Source organism: Lepisosteus oculatus, chromosome 10, assembly GCF_040954835.1.
Source record: "Lepisosteus oculatus isolate fLepOcu1 chromosome 10, fLepOcu1.hap2, whole genome shotgun sequence".
NCBI classification, from domain to species: Eukaryota; Metazoa; Chordata; class Actinopteri; order Semionotiformes; family Lepisosteidae; genus Lepisosteus; species Lepisosteus oculatus.
This window is the reverse complement of record NC_090705.1, coordinates 24483370-24505693: the sequence shown is the minus strand read 5'-3', so window position 1 is coordinate 24505693 and position 22324 is coordinate 24483370. Positions and strand designations below refer to the sequence as shown.

At 33.7% G+C, this 22324-nt stretch overlaps 1 protein-coding gene across 13 annotated transcripts in view; it reads right to left on the bottom strand.

Moving 5' to 3' along the window:
• Positions 1–2432: 2432 nt before the first annotated feature.
• Positions 2433–22324, bottom strand: part of LOC102683535 (poly(rC)-binding protein 3) — a 371030-nt gene continuing 351138 nt past the window's right edge. For 7 of the 13 annotated variants that reach the window (XM_069195016.1, XM_015357260.2, XM_015357262.2 and 4 more), the window contains 6 exons: positions 21061–21204; positions 12906–12947; positions 12299–12374; positions 9870–9922; positions 9248–9417; positions 2433–6787 (listed from right to left, as the gene is read on the bottom strand). In XM_069195016.1, the coding sequence (XP_069051117.1) occupies positions 6430–6787; positions 9248–9417; positions 9870–9922; positions 12299–12374; positions 12906–12947; positions 21061–21204 (843 nt within the window). In that variant the 3' untranslated portion in view covers positions 2433–6429. Of the gene's footprint in view, positions 6788–8870; positions 8940–9247; positions 9418–9869; positions 9923–12298; positions 12375–12905; positions 12948–21060; positions 21205–22324 lie in introns of those variants that run through there. The other 6 variants (XM_015357266.2, XM_015357267.2, XM_015357265.2 and 3 more) reach the window with 6 other exon arrangements.

Here is a 22324-nt window from a genome sequence, read left to right as displayed (position 1 = left end):
TCTTAAATGATTTGTTATGTAAGGCTTTTTAACATGTCACATTTTGACATTTTCATTGCCATGTCAACAGGACCTTTGCAGATGTGGGACTTTGCTGTTAGGGACTTGACACATTGCTGCTCTTTCCCAATGTCACTCTTGTCTTACTAATGACTATTGTGATGAGAAATTCACAGACGTATTGTGACAGCAAAAATTAAGGATGCGTAAGAGTGGCATGCCAGTTGTACTTTTGACCTTTATATACCTTCACCCTGAATAAGGGATTTTACATCTCTTTCTGTACTTTGTTCTTTATGATTTAGGAGCATGATGCTTTGTGTTCTGGAACCCTTGTATTAGTACAGAGGGACTATTGGTCCTCACAGCAATGAGCTGGTTTTTTTTTTTGTGTGTGAGGAAGATGCTTGTTTAGATAGAGGGTATAGACTACAACTGGAATTGACAGATTTACCACACCACATTGTGCAATAGTAGTAGTTTCATTAATTGTCCCAGGTCATGTATCATAGATATATCTCTACCAGTCAAGCAGACTGATGGTATTAGTCTCAACCATATTAAATGGATTTTGGCATTTGCTAATGGGTATCACCTGTGAATAGAAAGGCTGAAATACAAGATATTCAGTGTTTGTACATCTGCTTGCCCAGTTTGTCATTTCTCCTTCCTGAACAGCTTGATGTGTTTGTAATCTTGTTTCTGTGGTAAACCACAGAATACAGAAATGGAAATTTCAGTTCAGTTGTGATTCTCAGGTACTCTGTGTTCAATAGATGCCATTTTTTCCCAGTGTTGTTCTCCTTTTTAAAACTCCAGGGTATAACAGAAAAGGTCAGATTAGTCTTAGGTAACATATAGGAATCTGTGGCTGCTGATCATACAAACAAGGTAACAATTAAAAGGAAACAATTTAAGAAAAGTAAAAAAAAATCAGAAAGTATAAATCATGAAAGTGAGAATTATGTGTTGAGTTTTTTAGTGTGTATTTCCCCTGTACCTGTTCAGTTCTAAATGAGAAAGCACATTTTCAAGTTTAATGCAGCAATAAATAACAGTAAAACATTTCAAAGAAAGTCCTGTTAAAGGATTAACAATCCTTTAAAAAATGTCCATTGCTCTCTGTAATGCATATTAAAACTTCAAACATAAGTTTATTTCCTACACCACAGCATTGACTTTATAAGGCATTAATAGGAAATTTTAAGGAACTATTTTAGCAGGGTCCTAGTTATCAGTGAATATGTATTTAGAAAAGGATCCTGAAAGTGTCTGGTATTTGTGGAGTGAGACAAATATCTGTGGGTGATTGGGGCACACTTAAAATCAATTGAAAACTGGGAAGAATATCAGATAGGTTGGAAATAACCCATAAAAAAGTAATTTAAAGCAATCTTCAATGCCAGAAGAGAGCTAAGGGATGCAATCATGTGTTGATTTTGCTTTCAGTTTAACATGTGTGGCTCAGCCATTTCTAGATGCTAGGTCGTCATGGTTTGAAGGATGATAAGGAAATTGTACATCAATGTGCAATAAACTGAATATGGTCTCTCTCAAGACAGCTTTGCACATCAAACCCCTTGATTAAAATTTAAAGCAGGTTTAGTAGAAGCAATGTACATTTAAATGATCTCATCATTTTTTGGTGGCTCCTAATGCAATTTAGTGTAACACTTTTGAATTTTAATGTAGTTGTTTCTTTTTCAGAATAACAAAAGTTTGTAGATTTGTTTAAAGGCCCACCTGAAGAATGGCAAACATTGTACTTATTATGCTTAAAACTTTACAGTTTTGTTCTTTGCACTAACTTAAGCTAAAAGAGGCAATCTTGATGTCTGTAAAAAAATGTTTACATAAGAGTTGTGCAATTGTACTTGCATTGGTGATGTAAAGCTCTTTCCTAATGGTCATGGCAGAACAACACAAGGTGAACATTCGTATATGTGAATGGTATCACAAGTATTATTTGCAAAAACTTAAATTGCCTTTTTATGATGGACACCCATCCTCTGGTCACTTTGTGTTGCTAAATAAGCAAGACAATTTTAAGTATATAAATTTTTTGTGTGTTTATATATTTTTCCTTTTTTTCAAATTTCATAAATATCCAAAGACAATAAAGGAGGAAAAAATGACTGAACATCTGCAAATTCGATTACATAACACTGGTTTGAGATTTATTAAGCTTATCATTTTTTACAGCACAGCTGTACAAGTATTTGAAAGATCCCTGAAGCTTATTAAATATATTGTGTTTATAGCATGACAGATGACAATACATGTTTTATACAAAAGTTGTGCAGGCATTTTCTGATGGAATCAGATGCAGATTGACAAGCATATTCTGTGTTTGTGTATGCAAATTGGTCCATACATCATGTAATAAATAATATTTGACATGAACTTCTAAAAAATGAAAGAGACAACAAACATTGTATCAGGAATCTTTTACTTATAAAAAGCTATCATTATTTAATTTACCTCAGTAACATATAATATAATTGAGTACAATGATTTGAAGCACTAAAAGCTCATGCCGTTACATAGACGAGACTGAGCATGAATATCAACTAAAACAAAAAACAAAAGTAAGAATTCTAACCATGTATGAACCACAAACAGTGTTAAAACTGGTACAGCAATGAAGCAACACAAAAGTTAGGAAGCACATTTGTTCAGAGTTAAAAAGTAGTAGGGACTTTATTCATGAGTATAAGAAAGTCATTGATGTTTTTATATTTTGTTATATAAATGTTGGGAATTCCTCTGTAGTATATAGTCCATAGGAATCATTGTCACATGGGGCTTTGGAATTGTCCTGTCAGGTGACTAATGCACTAGTGCATTATCGGAAATATTACAGAGCTCCCAGGCCAGTAACTTCTGAAGACAGCCTAAAATTAGGAACAAATCAGAAAGGAAACAAAAAAGCAGAACACTTCTTACCATTAAAAATATCACTTAAATAACAATAAATTACATTTTGCAGATGTTTGTTTGCAATAATATTCTTTAGATTTATTAAAACAGTTACAATATTCTGGAACATTTCCACAGCAAAGTTCTAGGGTTGTTAAATACTTGAGGTAACCTTTTGATGTTATTTTCAATTTTGCCTTTATCTTCCATTATATACAAACAAAAACTTTTTTGAAATACTGTAAGAATGGCAGTACTACAATTTTAACAATGACATTTAGTGCAATCTCACTAAAAGTAGTCAAAGTGGTGAAATGTGTTTAGAATGGACAATATATAATACTGAAGTGGCACATAGCCCTATTTAATATACTGCAACACATCATATTTTTGTCTAGAAAGTATTGCATTTGCAATCTGTGTTTTAGTTCACAATGCTTTTTAAATAAAAAGCACTTTTATAGTACCGTTCATTCATTTGAAAAGCTTTGTGTTCAAGGAGTGCAATGCAAATGGAGATGTCTAGTAGAGAATGTTGCATTCAACAGGAGTCAGGGAAACATGATATCATCAGGTGCAGTGCAGAACAAAAAAAAAGGTGAATGGGATACAAGAAAAAACAAAACTACTTCCAACAGCTTGGAACCAGACTTCAAACACTTTGACATAATATCAAAGTTGCTTTACAGTTTTATTTGAAGCCCCATTGTTTTGAACTGTCAACAGCTATAATCACTCTCGGGTCAGCATTTCAGTTGTAGTTCAAGTGTTCTGGCTTCAACAAGGCTCTTTATTCTCATTAAATAAGACTAGACTCCCAGGAGTCTTTTGTTTTGTTTGTGCAGTTTTGTAGTCCCTATTTTATAGAATATGCTTTAGAATGCATATTCAGAGCAAGTTACAAAAGGTATACATTTAATTTATAGTATTTAAAGTAAACTTATTTTTAAGAAATAGTTAAAAATCACAGTCCTGGATATTAATAGTACAGCAGAATCAAAACAATATTAATCTCTTGGGTTAAAATGGAGTCAATGAAGAATCAAATATATTTCCTTTTACTGCCACAAATAATGGTGAAAAATATTATTTTTTACATCAAGAATAATAAATGTATTTGTCCCGTAATCTGTAGAGTTTTGCTAATCCTCAGGCACAATAACCTGCAACCTTAACTTTTTTACTTCAATAGCATTTTCTCTCAGGGCTAATCTGATGTATTTTGGTTTGACTGAACCTTTCAATGGGCCGTGTGATGAACTGTTAATGCCCAGGCTGTCCTGATTTAGTCACTGTTCCATACAACTAAAATAAGTATGGCACTATAATCCTGGTTAAACTGGTTAAAACAAGACAACAAGAATTTAAGTAAGATTTTTCAAATATCTAGATTAACCATGAAGAATCATACATAACATTTTGCAGGTATCACTCTAACTGCAATACACATAGCAGCTACAAATATGGTAAATTGTGGACTTTCCACTCATTTCTTCCAGTTACTATGAAACTAGTGTTTGACTAACTACAATAGAAATACATTTAGAATTTTCTTCTTTCTATATTCTTCAATGATGTTATTTAGTGGAGCAAGAAGCCAGGGAGGGTTAGTCATGCTAGCAAAATAAAACAAAGAGGTGTAACCATGCAAGTCAGAGCCAAGTGAGCATTCAAACTGACAAAGTATTGAGGCAAATGTGCAACAGTATTAAATGCCAAGACTGTGCAATTAAGGTGAAATAGAGAACAAATTAAAACATTAGCTAAACGTAATACTAGGGATCCATATATCACGAAACATTAAATACCAAACTCTAATTTTAAACCAAAAAAAACATCATTATTGTTCAGGTTACAGTACAACAGAAATGAAGAAGTGAGTCATTGTAATTACTTGCAAATTACAAATTAGTGAATTTTTAAGATTCCTTTAAAATAGGTTGTTTTCTTTTGGGCATGTGATTTCAGTCTGGAGTGGAGTAGTTGTATGAAAAAAAGTTTTCCTTAAATGTTTTTCAGGGACATCTCTCTTTTGCTATAAGTTAATTTCATTGTTCTAGTCCATACAATTCATTTCTAGGCTTAGTGATTAAAAATGAGGATCTATGCTTTTCATGCATGGATTTATTCCTAGATTAACCTTTTTTGTTTCATTCTTGTTTCACTTATATTTACAGAAAATACTTTTTTTATTCAGCTAGAAACAGTACTAGCATCCAATTCAGGTTCAGAAATAAATCATATTTAATTCTTTCATATTTAATTCAATATTGGCTAATTACTGACAGAATATGATGGAAGATATTTTAACAAGATTTTCAAGTTTCAAATGTGTAAATAGTCATAGTCATAAAAACAGAAATTTAAAGCAAAATTTCTGATGCATTGTTGTTAGTAGTTTGCAGCATTTCTATGCAGTAAGAAAAATCTCTTCCTGTTTAATGCTGAGATAAAGACGATGGCAGGGATGAAAATATCATCATAATCCTCAAATGTACAAGTTTACAAGTGTAATTTAAAATGAACATTATTAAAATTATATGCTTTAATAAGGTATTTTAATACTGAAATTGCATTGGATTATTAAACAAAATAAAAATGAAAATAGTGTATTTTATGTATTTTTTTGTTACAAATCGAATAAATCTGAACAGAGACTGGATTATAAAGGATGCACCAATAGGGACAATAAATTAGATTTAATATAGATTCAGGTCACTAAGTGTTGCTACATGTTCATTGATAGTAAAGGCTTTCTAGCTCTCATTTATGAATAGAAGTTATTCATACCTCATCTTGCACATTTATTTAAGTTAAATATTTCTATCATATTGTCATTTTATACCTGTACTAAGACAGCCATTTTGATTCCTGCATTGCCATGGAACAGAGTGACTACAGAACTGGATTGTTTCATGTGTTTTTCCCCTTAACTGCATAAACTGTATTTGTAAATGTGCTTCGAAGAGGGTAACAAATGAGAAAAGTACAGTATGATGAATCAAAGCCAGAGTTCAGTGCTATTACACAACTTCAGGATATAATATTAGACCTGCATCATGACCAAAACTTAGATCTGTTTTTGTATGCAATTTAATTTAATGACAGATGGTGCATCCCTTCCAACTCATCTTGTGTAAGAGCTGTTACAGCCAGAACAAAACTCTTTTGAGTCAAAATAAATACAAAACTCCACAAAACAATGGAAAGATTTTAATTTCTGAGGGGGATGATTTTATATTTAGTTGTTGCTGTTGGAAATAATTCCTTCTGTTTTGTTAGGTCACGATGGAGAACGGAAGACAGTTTGAGGTGCCAACATGTACTGTATAAACTACCAGGATTTTTTTGTTGTTGTTTTGCTTAGTTCAGTTTTTTTTTTAAGAAAAGAACACAAATTGTCATTTTCGTCTATTTCTCATCTGTATGCTATTATACTACAATCTACTCCAGAATGTTGGTAACGACCTTGTGAAGAGGAAAAAAAAACTTGCATCATTTCATCCTTTCTCAATATGGAGCAAACTTCTGCCGGTCTGATTTCTTAACCCCGGTGGTCGTTGGGATTTTAGCAGTATAAGCTGATAAACTCCCCGTGGCCCCCGTAGCGGCCGCGGCATTTAACGCCAGGAGTGGGACAGTTTTCATGCCAAGCAGACTGGAGACAGGAACGGCATAGTGGGCGGTCGGTAAAGTTGGTAAAGGGGGAGGGGAATTGACGTTAACCGCGGCAGAAGCTGCTGCGGCTGCCAGGACAGCCATAGAGGTAGGGGTGGAGGTAGGGGTGGCGGACTGAGAGAGGTTCATGTTGAGGTCAACAGGGTTCGTGACGGAAGCAGTCTGGGTGCTGACTTTAGCCATCTCTAAGCTGCAAACGAAGAGAGGAAGAGGAACAGAAGAGGTTGGGTCGGGAGGTTCAGCCAAGGACCGAGGAAGGGAGGGGGAAAGGGATCAAACACAGAGGGAGGGATTAGATTGGTCAACACAAGGGTCACACAGGCGGGGAGGAGAGAGAAAGAGAAAAAGAGAAAAAAAGGGAAAAATGAGGGTCAAAGGGGGAACATGTTATGTGTTAAAGAAGAGAAATAACAAAAGGGTATTTCATGATTTGATGATGAAAACATTAATAAAATACTACAAAGCTGCTTATTAAGAAGTAAAAAAAAGGTTTTGCTTTTTTTTTACACTGATGAAACAAAAATTTAAGGAATGCAGAAAATGGCAAGATGACAGACAAGCAAACTTAAAAAAAAGAACTCAAAAAGTAACAATGATGTTAACTCCACAGTGCTAAGTCACCGTTGCAGTGCACTCTATCCAAGTACCTTCTCCATCTTAGATTTCCAACACTATTGTGTTCAATAATTGTAACCAGGGATTGTATTACCTTATTTGCTCTCATTAAAATAAATGTATGGAAGTCCATTAAAGTCCCAACTATACAGTCCATTACAGTACTTCAAATTTTTCCTCAATTCAAAACAATGATCAGGGCATAGAAGATGTAAAAAGCCATTTATCATGAAATTATAAAAATGTCTAATGCTTGTGTAAGTTTGTGCCTTATCTGGTTGTGCTGCATTTAGGTGGAGATACAATACAATGTTCAAATTCATATCCAAATAGACTGGAACTTACCTGTTGGAATTTATACAAAAATAATACACTACAACCCAATACTACTGAAGGTAAACAAAATAGGTTTACAAATGGGGTTTGTTGGTCTGTGTTTCTGTTTTGAGAACAGTTTTAAGGACCAATTTCAAAGAATGCTAAAACATTTTGAAAAGAGATACAGTATAGTGCACAAAACAAGTATATTCAAACTACAAGCTATATTTTACAGTACATTCAATATACTGTATACTGCATTCCCTCTATGAGTGTTTCACGAAGGGAATAAATACACCTTTGGAAGAATGAAAACAAGAAACAATTTTAAAAAATAACAAAACACTCAAATCACACATTCTGTAATTTTTGCTACTTCACAGTTGGTCTATAAACGGTATAGACAGTACTTTATAAACAGTACTTTAGGTGTTTAATCAAGTCATTACAGTTTTTACCCAAAGCAAATGACAAAACCTAAGTATCAGATTCCTTGGAATAGGAAAGAAAACAAATGTACTATGTCCAGAAACTGCATCCTTATTAATTTCCAACAGCATGTATTTATTCCTATTCCATGTGAAGATCATTCAGAGGTTTATTTACTTTACATTCTTGCCTGCTTTTGGTCATGATAATTAGAAATCCAGAAATAGTTATATAGATATAGTGGTCAGAGATGTCAATAGTAACAGTACTTCAGTTACTTTGCAGTGTCAAAAATGTTGTCGTTTATATATTGTTAGTGCTAATTTGCATAATGGATCATTTACTAGTACTAAGCTGAATGATGGGGCAGGTGCTGTGCCTCTGGGTTTCATAGATTTCTGGACAGGTGTAATTTACTAAACATAGCCCTTTGTTTTCTTGTAATGGTGCCATCCTGAATATCATTATATGCTGTTAGTCACTGAACCTACAGTAGGCTGACCTCCTGGCTTCTTCAGTGGTTACTTACAGAATATGCAATAGTCTTAAGGAGATACACATTTATGTTCAAAATGTATCCATCTTAAAAACTGGACTTTAGTTTGAATTTTGGAACCTACTTAAACAAGAAATAATGTATTTTGCATTTTATTATGCATATGGTCTTTTATATAGTCTTGTCCTCAAAACTTTGATTCTTCTTCCTCCATTGTTACAGTACTCCTGTTTTATAGGTGGAAAATAATCATTTTCAAAGCCATTCACACACACACTTTGTGTGAATTTGTTGTTGATGATGTAATATAGTCAAACAAAAATGGAACAGGAGAGTATTGTCTTCTATCAAATCGGCGATAATAAAAGTCCTCATTTTCCTTATCTCTAAAAGAAGCAGACACCTTGGAACTTACTCAGAATCTCTCAAAGAAATCTGGTAGACTTGAATGATCAGTTTTCATGGACCAAGACATTTATAGAAACTGAAAAAAAAACAAAAATAGAACTTTTTATGTAAAGTCTGCACCAAAACGTACAGTTGTGAATGTTAGGTCCGTCCTGTCAAAGTGGACACCGAATAATGAAATTAGCCTCTGTGAAGAATGGTGCTTGGTTTATACTGCTTCCACCTCTTATTCTTGGAAAGTGTTTATTTTTGCAGTTTATATCTCTTCCCTGGAATTTTTGTGAACTCTTCAGGCCAAGTCACCTTGGAACCACCTTGAATTCACTGAAGAAATCCTGTTATTCCCAAAGTCAAAGGTTAGGAGGAGAAAAGAAGGAAGCTTACCTGGCATTAATGAGGTACTGTGCTAAGCTGATGTTTGCTGGGGATCCTGTGATTGTGACCTGCCTTTCCGCAGAGCCTTCAATGGCATTGGCGATCTTGATCTGTGCTCCTGACATCTGCCTGATTTCATTAATCTTACTGCCTTGTCTGCCGATAATGCAACCTATCAACTGGTTTGAAAGAGAACAAGTCAAGGATTTGTTAAAGTACATGGAGGAAGCTACTGGACATGATCTTTTCTGTTGCTTTTAAGTCACTGTTTTCTCACTGTATCATCTTAATAGTAGTTTTACCTCCAGTTAACGTTTATAATACTGTCATATTGCCAAATAGTCTTGGAATTATTTGAGAAAACAAAGTAAAATTTATGAAAACATTTCGGTTGGTTGGTCTCTTTGATTATATGGTTTTCCCTTGTTATTCTCATTATAATTCATTACCTTTATTCATAACCTTTAGATATTAGGCTAAAACTAAAAATTGAAAACTGGTAACCTGAGTAGGGACATAAGCAGAGGAACATGTGATAACTGGCCATTACTTGTTCTGCAGTTAATCTGCTGCATACAGTTCAAGACTGGATGTGCAGTCCGTACTGTATGAAATACAGAGGAAGACTTACATCATTTGGGATTGTTAGCTCATGGGAACTAGTAGGAGTGGTGGCATCCAGTCCTGCAGCAGGGAAATGGAAAAGTGGCTGTTAGCACTAGCTCCTTCACCAAGCCTGAGGTTATGAAATATACTGATTCTCACACTTGAGAGGCATTAACATAGGTGGGAGGAGGAGGGGATGGTAAGAGCTGGGAGCATGGAAAAGAAGAAAAAAGGAATGGTAAAGAAATAGAAGGAAAGGGAGGGAGGGCGGTGAGCAGAAAGTGAATTGCTGTGGAACAAAATGAAAGCATGGACCCCTTTATTTCTTTAAAAAAGTGAGGTGTTGAAGATAAAGATAATGAGGTACATTAATTGTGTTCATGGAAGGGTGGTTTGAAGACATGCTTTGCCAATTTCAATTGAATAAAAAAATGATTCATTTTAAAAACATCTGTGTTAAATACTGGCTTTAATTAGTGAATTGCAGAACAGTCTGGAGAAAGAAGCAGGGATATTTAAGGTCAGAAAAAAGGATCAGCTACAGCTACTGAAACAAACAAGCAAACTAAAACTGTAGTATATCATCAAGAGGAATCAATGTGAATCATAATTTAATAAGAGATTTTAAAAACAACTGAAAATAATGATGAGTCATCATTTTTGTAACCCTTAAACTGGAGTGACACTGAAGGCACTTGAAATTGTCAGGACCATGTTCAAAATTAAAATTAAATTTTATTTACATTTAGGAATGATATTGAAATGTGTTTTATGAATAATACAATGAGTCTTATTATTGAAGCCTTCCAGTAAAATCTGGATATTATGGTCTGAAACAATTAAAATATTTTATTTGGATATAAAGCAGATATAAAGCAATTATAGTCCTGTAGGACACCATGTGTCCTGTTTTCTGTTCCAGCTAAGCTTTCAGTTACATAACCAAATCCTTAATTGACTCTGTTCTCAGCTCTTAAACATGTTGGGGGTTCCCTTTTATCTATCACATTAGATAAGTATGATTAAATTGTAAATGTTTGAGTAGAAAATAATCTAATATTCCATTCAAGCAAAAATAGTCAATTTTAATCATTAGGTACAGTAGTTCAATTATGGCTTCAATTACATGATTAGACCCAGCTGGAAGAAAAATAGGTGCGTAATCTTCCGGGACCAGGATTGGGAATCACTGTATTAGCGTAAACTTCAGTGTGTTGTAAAATGACTTAAGGGTGAAAACTGTATTTGACTTTTCTGAGTTTCATACTTAAATTTTGAGAAGAAAAAGATTCAGAGAAAAATATTTTTGTATAAAATAATAAAGAAAAAATCAAGTTTAAAAGAAAATAATTGCTTTACAGTTCATTGTTTACATCTCCCTTTCCAGAACAAAAAAAAATTGGTACACTTAGTTTGAAGGGAATATTAGATAACAAACAAAGGTTTAATTAGAAAAAAGGGGTAATATTTCTTCTTTTCCTCTGATATACTAGAGCTCCATTAACAAAACACCCTTACCACAAGACATCGTAGTTCCTGACAGTGTTTGTTTAGTATTGTAAATATACTGTATAGAACCTGCATACTAGCTATATAATTAGTGTATAAAAAATGCAACTATTTTGAGACTAAGATATTGGTATGAGCAATATAAAAGAAAATAATGAATGAACACTATTGCCTATTTTAAAGTTGCATGTAACTGAACTATATCAACCATTTTTAACTGTGAACTTGAGTGTGCTACAGTATATACAGTATATATATAAATAATATTATCAGAATATAACTTCAATATACAATTCCAGTACACCATATTCAGACAGCTTTAATATAATAATGTGTACATTCACTATTGTTTGAAGAAAATGTATGGAGAAATGAATAATATATTTTGCATCCAGAGATTATGCTTTCTTTAGAAACTTCTTTTTGAATAAGGAAGATGTGGTAGAAAAAATTAACAACTTCACCAAACACACAAAAAAGTCTGTGCCATCACCAGCAATGTGTTTCATGAATTGAACAAAGTCAAAGTTAGGTCAAATAAATCCCAGTATGTTCAAATAATTTTAAAATGTATAATCACCGCTAATGCTCGGAAAACTTTTTTTTTCCAAATTCTGTTTTCATGAATACCGACATCTTTAAAAAAAAAGTACAATACTCAAATAATGGAGTTTTATTTATAATAACAGACTTTGAAAAAAATAGCAACAGAAAACAAATTGTACTGAAATATTTTTTTTCACAAGCTAAAGCTTTCTGAATTGGGACCATGCTATATTAAAGACACAAGCACACACACAGAATAAAGTAACATAAAAGCCAGCTGTGTTAAGATCAAACAGAAAAGGAAATGGTCATTGAGCACATTTAGTAAAATAGTGTAATGACCATGGGGAAAAGAAGAGGCGGAAAGAAGGACTTCCCCAGGGAGTCTTGGGTACGTACCAGGGAAGGCAGGGTTGTTCTGCCCAAGGGGAGTAAAGGGGGTATGCTGCATAGCCAACTGGTGAAGCTTGGTCAACTGCAGGGCAGGATGGGAAATTAGAACTAACCAATCAAATGGAATTATTTCAGAGTAAAGACAACCATATTACACTGCTTTCTTTTTCTGCTTTTCAGGGTTAATAAAAGTATAATTAATATATTTATTATTCTTTACAACATGCAGTCTAGTCTAATGAACATGTCAGTAAACATTCAAAACCAGTTAAAAATAAAGTGTTAGAATAATAAATGTGTGTTAGAAGAAATATGTTATACTAATGAAATAAAATATTTTTTGGACTTTATATGATTATGTGAAATGTTGCTACTCATTTAGCATGCATGATAGGGTTACGTGTCTGTGCCTGTCCGAATGTTACAGCTATATCATGTACAAGGATCAAGCTGTTACTGTATGTTAGTTCTGTATGTATTATTAATATTTTTCCATTATTAATGTTAATCCATGCTAGTATTTGGAATCTAAAAGCTTGATTGAAGCAGAAGGCAACAGTTGTCCGGAATAGGTGGGGAAGACAAGACAGTGATTTACATGCGCAGGACTCACATCTGGATGAGGAATAGCGTACTGCCCCTGAATTGTGAAGGTCTGCAAAACATAAGGGAATGCAAGGAAAGGAAGGTTAGTGTCCTGAAGAAAACCATGCCACAAAGAAAAAGAAAGGTAAAGGACTGGTCAGTGTTCTTTTTAAATAACGTAATGCTGTAAGCAAAAGGAAGCAAAAAAGTTACTGTATAATATTTTCCTTAGTGGATTATCTTTTTTTTTCTTGCTTGAGACAGCACAGAAAGAAATAGAGACAGCAAAATAAAACCTGTAAATTCTACTGTCTTGGGTAAATAATAATATTTCATACAAAAGACAAAAAAGTATTTAACGTTTCGTTTGTTTTACATTTAACATTTCAACATGATAAATTGTGCCTATTATTTTAAAACAATGTTAGCCAAGGGTACATTTGAAGGGGTCATATTTCTATGGACAAAAAGGTTACTATATCTTTTTGAAAAGTTGTAAAGTAATTGACCTGAGTTTGTCATCTGTGTCTTGAACACCTAGGTTAAATAGTCCTTTACTGGAAGTCACAATGTACAATAATAGATGTATAATTAAAATTATTTTTTCCTTAAAATGTATGAAAATTGGCACTGTGGTTGTCATTGCTGCCTTGCAGCGCTGGGAGTCTGAGTTCAATTCCTAGGGTGCTACAGTATGTGTGTGCAGTTTACTGTATATATTCTCCTCATGTTCATGTGGGTTTCCTCTGGGTGCTCTGTTTTCCTCCCACAGTCCAAAGACTGTGCCTGTGTATGTCCACTGATGGACCTGCATCCTTTCTAGGGTGTATCTTGCTTTGCACCCTTTGCATGCTGGGATAGGCTCCAGGAACCCCTGTTATTCTGCACTGGATTCACACAGAAACACGAATATTATGTTTTCTTTGTCACATTAATATCCAGCTATACAGTAGGTTCAATGGAAGAAAATAAAAAGACTTTATAAAAGTGGTTGCAACCCTGGTCCCAGAAGAAACTCAGAAATTGGTACAAATTTAATACTAACTGCAAATCCCATCTGAGCTATTAATGGCTAAAAGAAAATTTACACATACATCTCATTTAGAAACTACAATTAATTAGTATTTTAATATGAACTCTGGAGTAAAACCCGAAAAAGACTCCAGAACCTGGGTTAGTATTTAGAACATGGTATTTAGAACATGGATACCCAGTTCTAGTCCTGGAAGACTGGTATGTCTATCGGTGTTCAGCCCAACTGGTCTCCTAAAACCTGACCCATCTCTCCTTTGACTTAAATTGCTTCAGTTTAACAGATTGTCTCAACTAGGTGCTGGTGCTTAAAGAGACCTGGAGAGACAAAGATCCAAGATCAGAATGGGAGTATCTGCTCTAGAAATTCAATATAAAAATTTACCCAGGAAGTGTTTTACAGGGAAGTACTTACAGTTCTTCAATTCCATACACGCAATGTATTAAATTCTGGTCTGCAGTGTACTGTACCTTAAGTGTAGGAGGTTTTACAAATAAATTACAGCACAACAATATACTTTCATACTGTATATACTAGATGTGCCAAAAAAGTACAAAATTTCATGTTAGATTCAAGACGATGCAATTGTTTTCATGTATGATTTATAAATTAAGTGTAAATTCAAGAAATGTTTAAGCATTTAACTGAACAAAATTTTGAGATCCAAGCAAGAATGTTGTTTTCAACAAAGTGTCACACACAAAAAGATGGCTCCACAGACAAAATGTTGTGGTATTCTCCTATTATTTTTAGGATAGACATAACCGCCACTCATTCATTTTTAATATGAAAATTGCTTTTCCCTACGTTTGAACTTTTTGTTGCATTCCTTCTTTTCCAACAATAGGGGCCGCCAAAACCATGCGAAGTGAAGTAAACTAAAATTGCAATGCAGTGGAAAGAAGATGGTAATAGCTGTAGAATTTATTAGGCTTTCATTAATTACAACACATGCGATGTTATCTTGGGTTTTTTTTTCAAATAAATGATATATATATATATGTCTTCGTGCGTATTTCATAAGCCTAAATTAACTGAACTATCAAAAGTACACACTTTAGTTTTCAGTGCCTGCTGTGGCAGCAGCACTACCAAATTTTATCTTGTCAGATCACAGTAGCAAAGCAAAGCCTGGTCTAATGAGTGCTAGTATGGGAAACCTTCAAGGAAACACAGGTTGCCGCTGTAGGTTATGTTGCTGAACTAGTATGCAGTACTTTTCCCCCTGGAGCATAATTTCCAAACCAATGCCCCAGTATGGTAACTGGGGACATTGTGCTGGAAGAAGTGCCATCCTTCAAAAGAGTCATTAAAAAAAGGGTCTGACTTCTTGGTAATCAAGAGATTCTCTGAAAAGTTTTAAAAGAATAGGTCCCTTAGTGTCTTGGCTAATTTCCACTCTGGGTTTGTGTTACATTAAGTTTCCACTTAATTTAACTGCTAAAGCAATTACTCACTGCTCAACTTTATCTTCTGTGTAGCGGGGCAGCTGGCACCATAATGGCTCTTTAGCGCATAAAAAAAACTACATAGATGAATGAAGTAAGTCTTTACTGTATTATATATAAACTTCTTTGGGATTAAAAGTGCTACAGTACATCAATGCATTTTGGGTTCAAATAAAACCAAAAAATAGCTACAACAGTTATACAGTATGTGATCTTAGCATGTATAGAACATGACCCCACATTTTATATTTCAGAAGCAAAGCTTATTCTATATGAGAAAACAAAATCAAAGTAAACAAATTATACATTATAACATAATGAAGATATGAACAGTAACAATGTAACAACAGTCATGATCTTTTGGGTGGTCAGCATATTCAAACAGAATCACATCTGCAGCCATTCATGCAAGGGTGACTTTAAAGTTATCCAAGCAATAATCATATAGTAGGTCATTTTTAACTTAATTTAAAATATGAAAAACCATAACTGTTTTTAACTGTCTCTACAGATTACACTAGCATTTTAAATGATTGCAAAGCAAGATCATCCTTAACTTAGTACAGGATCAACAGTGAAACATGAAACATAGAACAGAAGCTGAAACTTAGGGTCATGTACAGTAAGTGTAACAAGTGTGTATATTGTTGGGGGCAAGGAGTGGGTACAATGGGTTGTGGGAGTATAGAACAAGCTACACAATCAGGCTGTGATACCTGCACTTCCTCCAAGAAATGGCTGTGTAAGATTGTTGAATCAATCACTTGTTAGCAGTCAAATGATTGAGCGCCAAAGAACAGATATTTTTGGTGAGAAATTGAAAAAGCTAAGGAAATTCTTAAGTAACTCATATTAATTAAGAAGGGTATTGTTAGAGGTCTCTAGTGGTACAGTATATATTATCATCCTGAAGCAGAACATAAAAAGGTTCTAAATTAGAAGATGGCATTCCAACCATTTAACCTCTGCATGCTATTCTATTTGATATAAACATTCATGGTCTCTTTAGTGCACCAGTCTAATATCTTTCACGCCATGACATACTGTACAAATACATCAGTAAAATAACATAATATGTCCTTTACTAGTAATTATTTTATATAAGACCAAAATGATGATTACTTTACTTAAATACTGTATTTTGTTAGCACTACAGTATCCTCCACAAGTGCTGAGTTACTGAAGTGAACTTATTTATATACAGTCTAACAATCTCTAAGAGTTTAGATAATGTGTGTAATTTTAGCTTCAAAGCAGAGGGGATCTTTGATGAGGTGTAGGGGGTCCCCTGATCAAAAACAATTGTAATGTTTACCTTGGTTTACCTAGTTAATTAAATTAATTAATAATTGACAATGAGCTGTCCAGAAACACACCATATAAGATCATCTTATACACCATATAAAATGACAGAGGAAAGAGGAAGAGAAGACAGAAGATAAGGAAGGTCAGACCACAAGAGGGGAGTCAGGAGGAGTGGGAAATTAGTTTACTAAATTAGTTAGTTTATGCCAGGTGAGAACTCCTACTTCATGATCATCCAAACAAAATCTGAATGGAGCTAAATATTTAAACCTTTCGAGAGAGAGCTTGCTACTCTGTGATTTTAGGGAACCTGGGTTTCCCGAGTAAATTATATCTTGGTTAGAGACAGTCTTTCCTGATTGTGGGTGCATTTTTAGAATAGGGAGATAGGCTCCCATTTATTTTGTGGCATCCGGGTTTGCAGAGAGAGAGATTTAACTGCTGGTTGTATTGCATTCATAAAGAAGGCAGCTTATCTCTTATTTTGTCCACTGTAGGCATTATTAATAGTTTAATATTTAGTAGCAGTCTGGGGTTTTCTGTGTAATTAGGATGTTAGGCCTTTTGGTAAAGGTTTATCTTGGCCTCATCTGTCTGTAAATCTTTGTTTCAAGATACTCCTGGCTCATCTCCGTACTTCTGAGCAAATTCTGATCTGTGCTTCCTGTTCATGCTGCTGATGAGAGTCTTGCAATGTAGGCTTTGTAATTCTGCTGTGTCTTTTTTCTGCGAACTGTGGTTTTTGATGTCTTCACCCTTGCACCTCAGAGGGTGTTGTTGATCTCACTGACAGTTGTTTGGGGTTTTCCTTGACAGATCTGGTAATTTTTCTGTCATAATCTGTCGATGTGTTTCTTGGCTGACCCAAGACCCAGTCTTGGATGATTATAATTATATCTGTTGTTTTTTTCAGTCTCAGTATATTCCAAATTGTTAAACTCTGTGTTATGATTGTTTGATTTCCTTTAACTTCTCTGGCTTTCATTTTTACTTTGACTACAGACCCCGGACCGTGAAGTGAAAGTGAGTTAGGTTGAAAACCTGACAATCAGTTTTACAAATTTGCTCCATCTAAAAAGAGATTCAACATTATAAATCTCTTTTATTGTGTAAAACTATAATGAGTCATTTGGATTGACTATTAAAAATAAGACTTATGAGTTAAGTTATTGTCAAAATGGGTCAAACAATTCAAAGTGATTGTAATATTTTAGACTTCATTACATTTGGAGAGCATTCCATTCTGAGTACATATAGCTGTTCATAAAATGTTTAACATGTATTTTCACAGTTTTTAATTTACACTGATATTACCAAAATATTGTACATTTTTCTAACATTTCTATTTGTAGTTGAATGTAATTGCCACTGAAAATAATTGCCACGGGAAAATACCTAGAAAATAAAGGTTAAAAAATGAGGGGACCATTTGCTTTTTCAAAGCTAGTTTATCAAATGATATCTCTGTAATTCCTTGAAAGATGCCAAGGCATCGGAATTACCAAAATGGCTGTGAAACTTCTTTTATTCTCCCACAACCCTTTGTGTAAGGAAGTCCCTCCTATTTTCAGGTTTAAATGTACTATGGTTTTAACTTGTGTCCTGTGGTTAGTTTCACTGTTAATTCTGATAAAGTCTACAGGGTTTTTTCAGGATTGGTATTTCAAATTGTATTGTGCTCTTGATCAATAGTGAGCACAATTATTAAGTACAAAAGCAAAATATATTATTTTAAATATGACCTAATAGTTAATTTACTAATAGCAGGGAAATAGAAGAAATTGATTTCTTCCTTCTTCCAATGATTCAGGTATGATTCTTAAGGATCCTAATGAACAATTTGGTTAGAGTCCTTCTTCAATTCACCATCAGGTTCTCTACGCATGATGTAAAATAAAAAATCACAGTATGCCCTACTTATTTCACATTCCTAAAAATACTTAAATTTCCACTTGTGTCTCATGATATTTATTTATCTGTTGAACTTTAAATCAAGCACACATCACAACAATATCACAAAACAGAATCCATCCCCTACTATGTTTTCTTTGTGGGAGAGATATGTTTCTTAGAAATATTACAGTCTATAGGATTCTAAAAAAGGTTCAATATTTTACAGATGTTTCAAAAATCCTTTGTCAGATATACTGAAAATATTTAACTTTAAAGAAATAAAGTTAGACCTTTAACAAATTATAGTATTTCTATACCACTGTCTTTAATTAAAATATAATACTGTCTTGCATTCTACAGTCTGCTGAGCCTCGATTAAGATCGACAGATCAACAGAATGCAATTGCAGAGCATTTACAGTACACCAAGAGACAGATTACCAAAATCTAGGTCTATATTTTAGCACGATGGTATAAAATATAGGAGTTATTCCTCTAATGATCTATGATTTTACAAAATATCATTGCTATAAATCTGTACAAAATAGATAAGTAATCCTTTAGGAGGGCTTTAAGGGTAACGCTTGCATTTTAAAAAAAATATTTGTTACCAATTTTGTTAAAAAGCAACATATTCCAAAATTAATAATAACCTCCTTCTCAGAGATTCAGATTCAATGTTAACTCTTGTTTGAAGAGCACTTCAGTGTAGCATGCATTTCAGCTTTAAACCTTTAATTCAGTGAGCCATTATTGTAATTTTTATCAATTTAATATTGTCAGTTTATAAACTAAGTGACATGGCTAAGAGAAATCAAAGGGTTATTTTCATTGAAACATAAAAATGTAATAAATCTTGCAGAAAAACCATAAAACACTTTAGTGTGTATTTAATAAAATCAGCCATTTAAACTGCTTTGGATTGGCATAAGTGTCATATACTAATAATCTGGTAACTGGAGCGCAAAATCTCATCTTGAATGCAACTGGAGATCAGTGGATTATGTCACCTTCATTTTGTTTATTGGAGGATCTTCCAAGGCACAGGCCTCAAGGGCTATATGGATTTCTGTCATGCAGAAGGAAAACTAATGCCAAATTGCCAAAAAAAGTACTAATAAGAGGTAGTGCCAAAGTATATTTTTATAATACATATTTAGCGAAAACCAGGATTTTTATTTTACGCTATTATCTGGTCAACCTTTGAGGCCATACCATCTATAGATTCAAAGAATAGCACCACCTTTTTATAAAAAATAAATATCTGTATTACATTGTTGCATTTTTTGTGGTATTAAAACATACACTTTATAGAACATAAGGTTTGATATAGTTAGTTTGGCCTGTACTGCATTAGTTAACAGAGGTTTATGACAGACTCCCTTTACAAAGTTTGTTTTTTGTCCTTAGAAATTAGCATCAGGAACATAAATTGTGAGACAAATTAATTTCAGTCAACAATGAATCTGTTAACTCAAGAGAAACTATAAAAATTCAAAAAGGAATAGCAGCATCCTTTTTACTAAGTATACTGTACACAGAAAACACTCTTTGGTTCAGAACCTAGTTCTAGGGAGAGTTCTAAAACTTTCATTCATGTGTCTGATTTAAACAATAATTACAAATGCCTAACTATTGTACATCAGTGAACTTTTCAAAGAACTTAATCATTAAAAACAGCATTTTAACAATACAAGTTCACTTGTGTTGCTGAGTACAGTTACCAACATCATTCACTTCAGTCTCAGCTTGATTACCATCCAAGTCAAACCAATTTTGGAAGAGTGAGACTTGTTTGAGAGTCTTGTTTTGAAAAAACTACCAGTGCTATTACTATCTTTCTTTACTCAACTAGGGTACCTTTTTGAAAGCTTGTTTCCAGATTTTCAACATTCTTTGACATGTTTTGCCAAGCCCGTTGCAAATTGCATTATCAACACAGGCATGTGACAACCAGATTTATAAGTGCATCACAAATAGTCTATTCTCTATGAGTAAAGTGAGTTCTTTCACTGAAATGTCTTTTATCACCTTCAGAAACGTTCAGTCCTACTTTTTGTGTGTGTTTTTTATATTTTAAAGAAGAGTAAGACAGATTTTCAGAGATTTTGTGTCTTTATGTCAGAGATGTTTATGTGTCAATTCAATTATTACTAGCAGTTTAATTATGTGTCATATATTATGTATATATATATTTATAATGGGATACATGTTTTTATGTGTGTGTGGTGGGGGTGTCCTTATTCTGTATTCACAATTTTCAGAACCAAAAAGGAAGTTCACTTTTTCTCACTGTATCTGAAACAATGCTACTGTGTTAAGCAATACTATGTTAATAGTTAAGTTAATGAATATTGAATGCTAAAAAGTACTGATTTTCCAATGATTGACTTATTTTCGAAGTCTATTGAAATTGTACTGAGTTTGGAAAATTGTTGCTACAATACTCTAATGGACTTCAGAGTAACTGTCACTTTCTCCAGCATGCAATGACAATATACTTACTGGTGTTGGTTGTGGCTGTGCCAGAACAGTATGGTTCCCTGCTGATGCCAAGATGGTATCTGCTCTGACCTGACCACCAGCGAAGATAATGGGGGTTGAAGTGGGTTTAGGACGATAGGGAATTGTTGCACCTTTGGGTGGAGACTAGGTACAAAACGGATATGATGACAGTAAATATAATTAAAAACAGTGCATTCCTAGTTCTAAATACCACATCACAGAATGTGATGGCACCAAAATGAGCAATAGATTATCAGAGAATGCTTATCAAGAGCAGAATCGACATGCATTATTCACAAGGGAAAAATGAAATGAGATTCAGAATGATTTTAGAAAGCTGACATCAAGAGTGCCATTATTTTTTTACATTCAACATAGCAGATTATAAGTAGAGTTGAATAGTTCAGAAAATGAGGAAAATCCCATACATCCCATATTCTACAGCTAATGGGTCCTTAACTTAGGGATAAGACTAAAAAGTAATGTGAAGTAGCACTGAAGGTTTTGTTTGTGTGTTCAGGCTGACAAAGTTTTAATTTTGTGTCAGTAATGTATTTTTACTTGTCTTCTTCAAGACTGTGAAACAAATACTTTCAAAATAATTTTAGTATGCTGAGGAAATGACAGCGCTAACCTAAGGTCAGAGCTGTCACAACCCCCCTCACTTACATGGAATGAAACAGAGAGGTGACTGCAACGGTGAAGTTAGGGTGTAAGGGAGCTAGAAAAGATGCACTCAGAGTTGTGGACAGTCCATTTACATGTGATAGTATGACATTAGAATTTGACTGCCTTGCAGACTTCTTTTAAATAACACCATGGACAGGTTTTATTTTTATACTGTTGGTGTCATGTCATGTAATTATATTCTACAAATACAAATTCTAAACTAACCCTTGTGGTGTCTGCACTCTAGACTCATTCTAGAGTGGCAATATCTTATTGTAACATGGTGACCAAATTTGTACTCAATGTTCTAAAATAAGTCTTACAAGTGTCTTATAAAATTTATACATAACTTCCCTTAATAAAATCTACACTTTTAACTATAACCTTTTTTTAACTATAACTTTTTTTGCCTTTTTTGTTGCCTCAATTTGCTAGAAGATGATATATTAAGATTGAGACCATATAGTAAAGTTATATATATAGTGTATATAAACAGTAAATACATTTAGTCAATTTGTTTTTCATATGTAGACCATCATTTGAAATTAGAAACAGGAAAAGAAAAAAGCCTTTTAAAAATCTAAGCAAGTATACT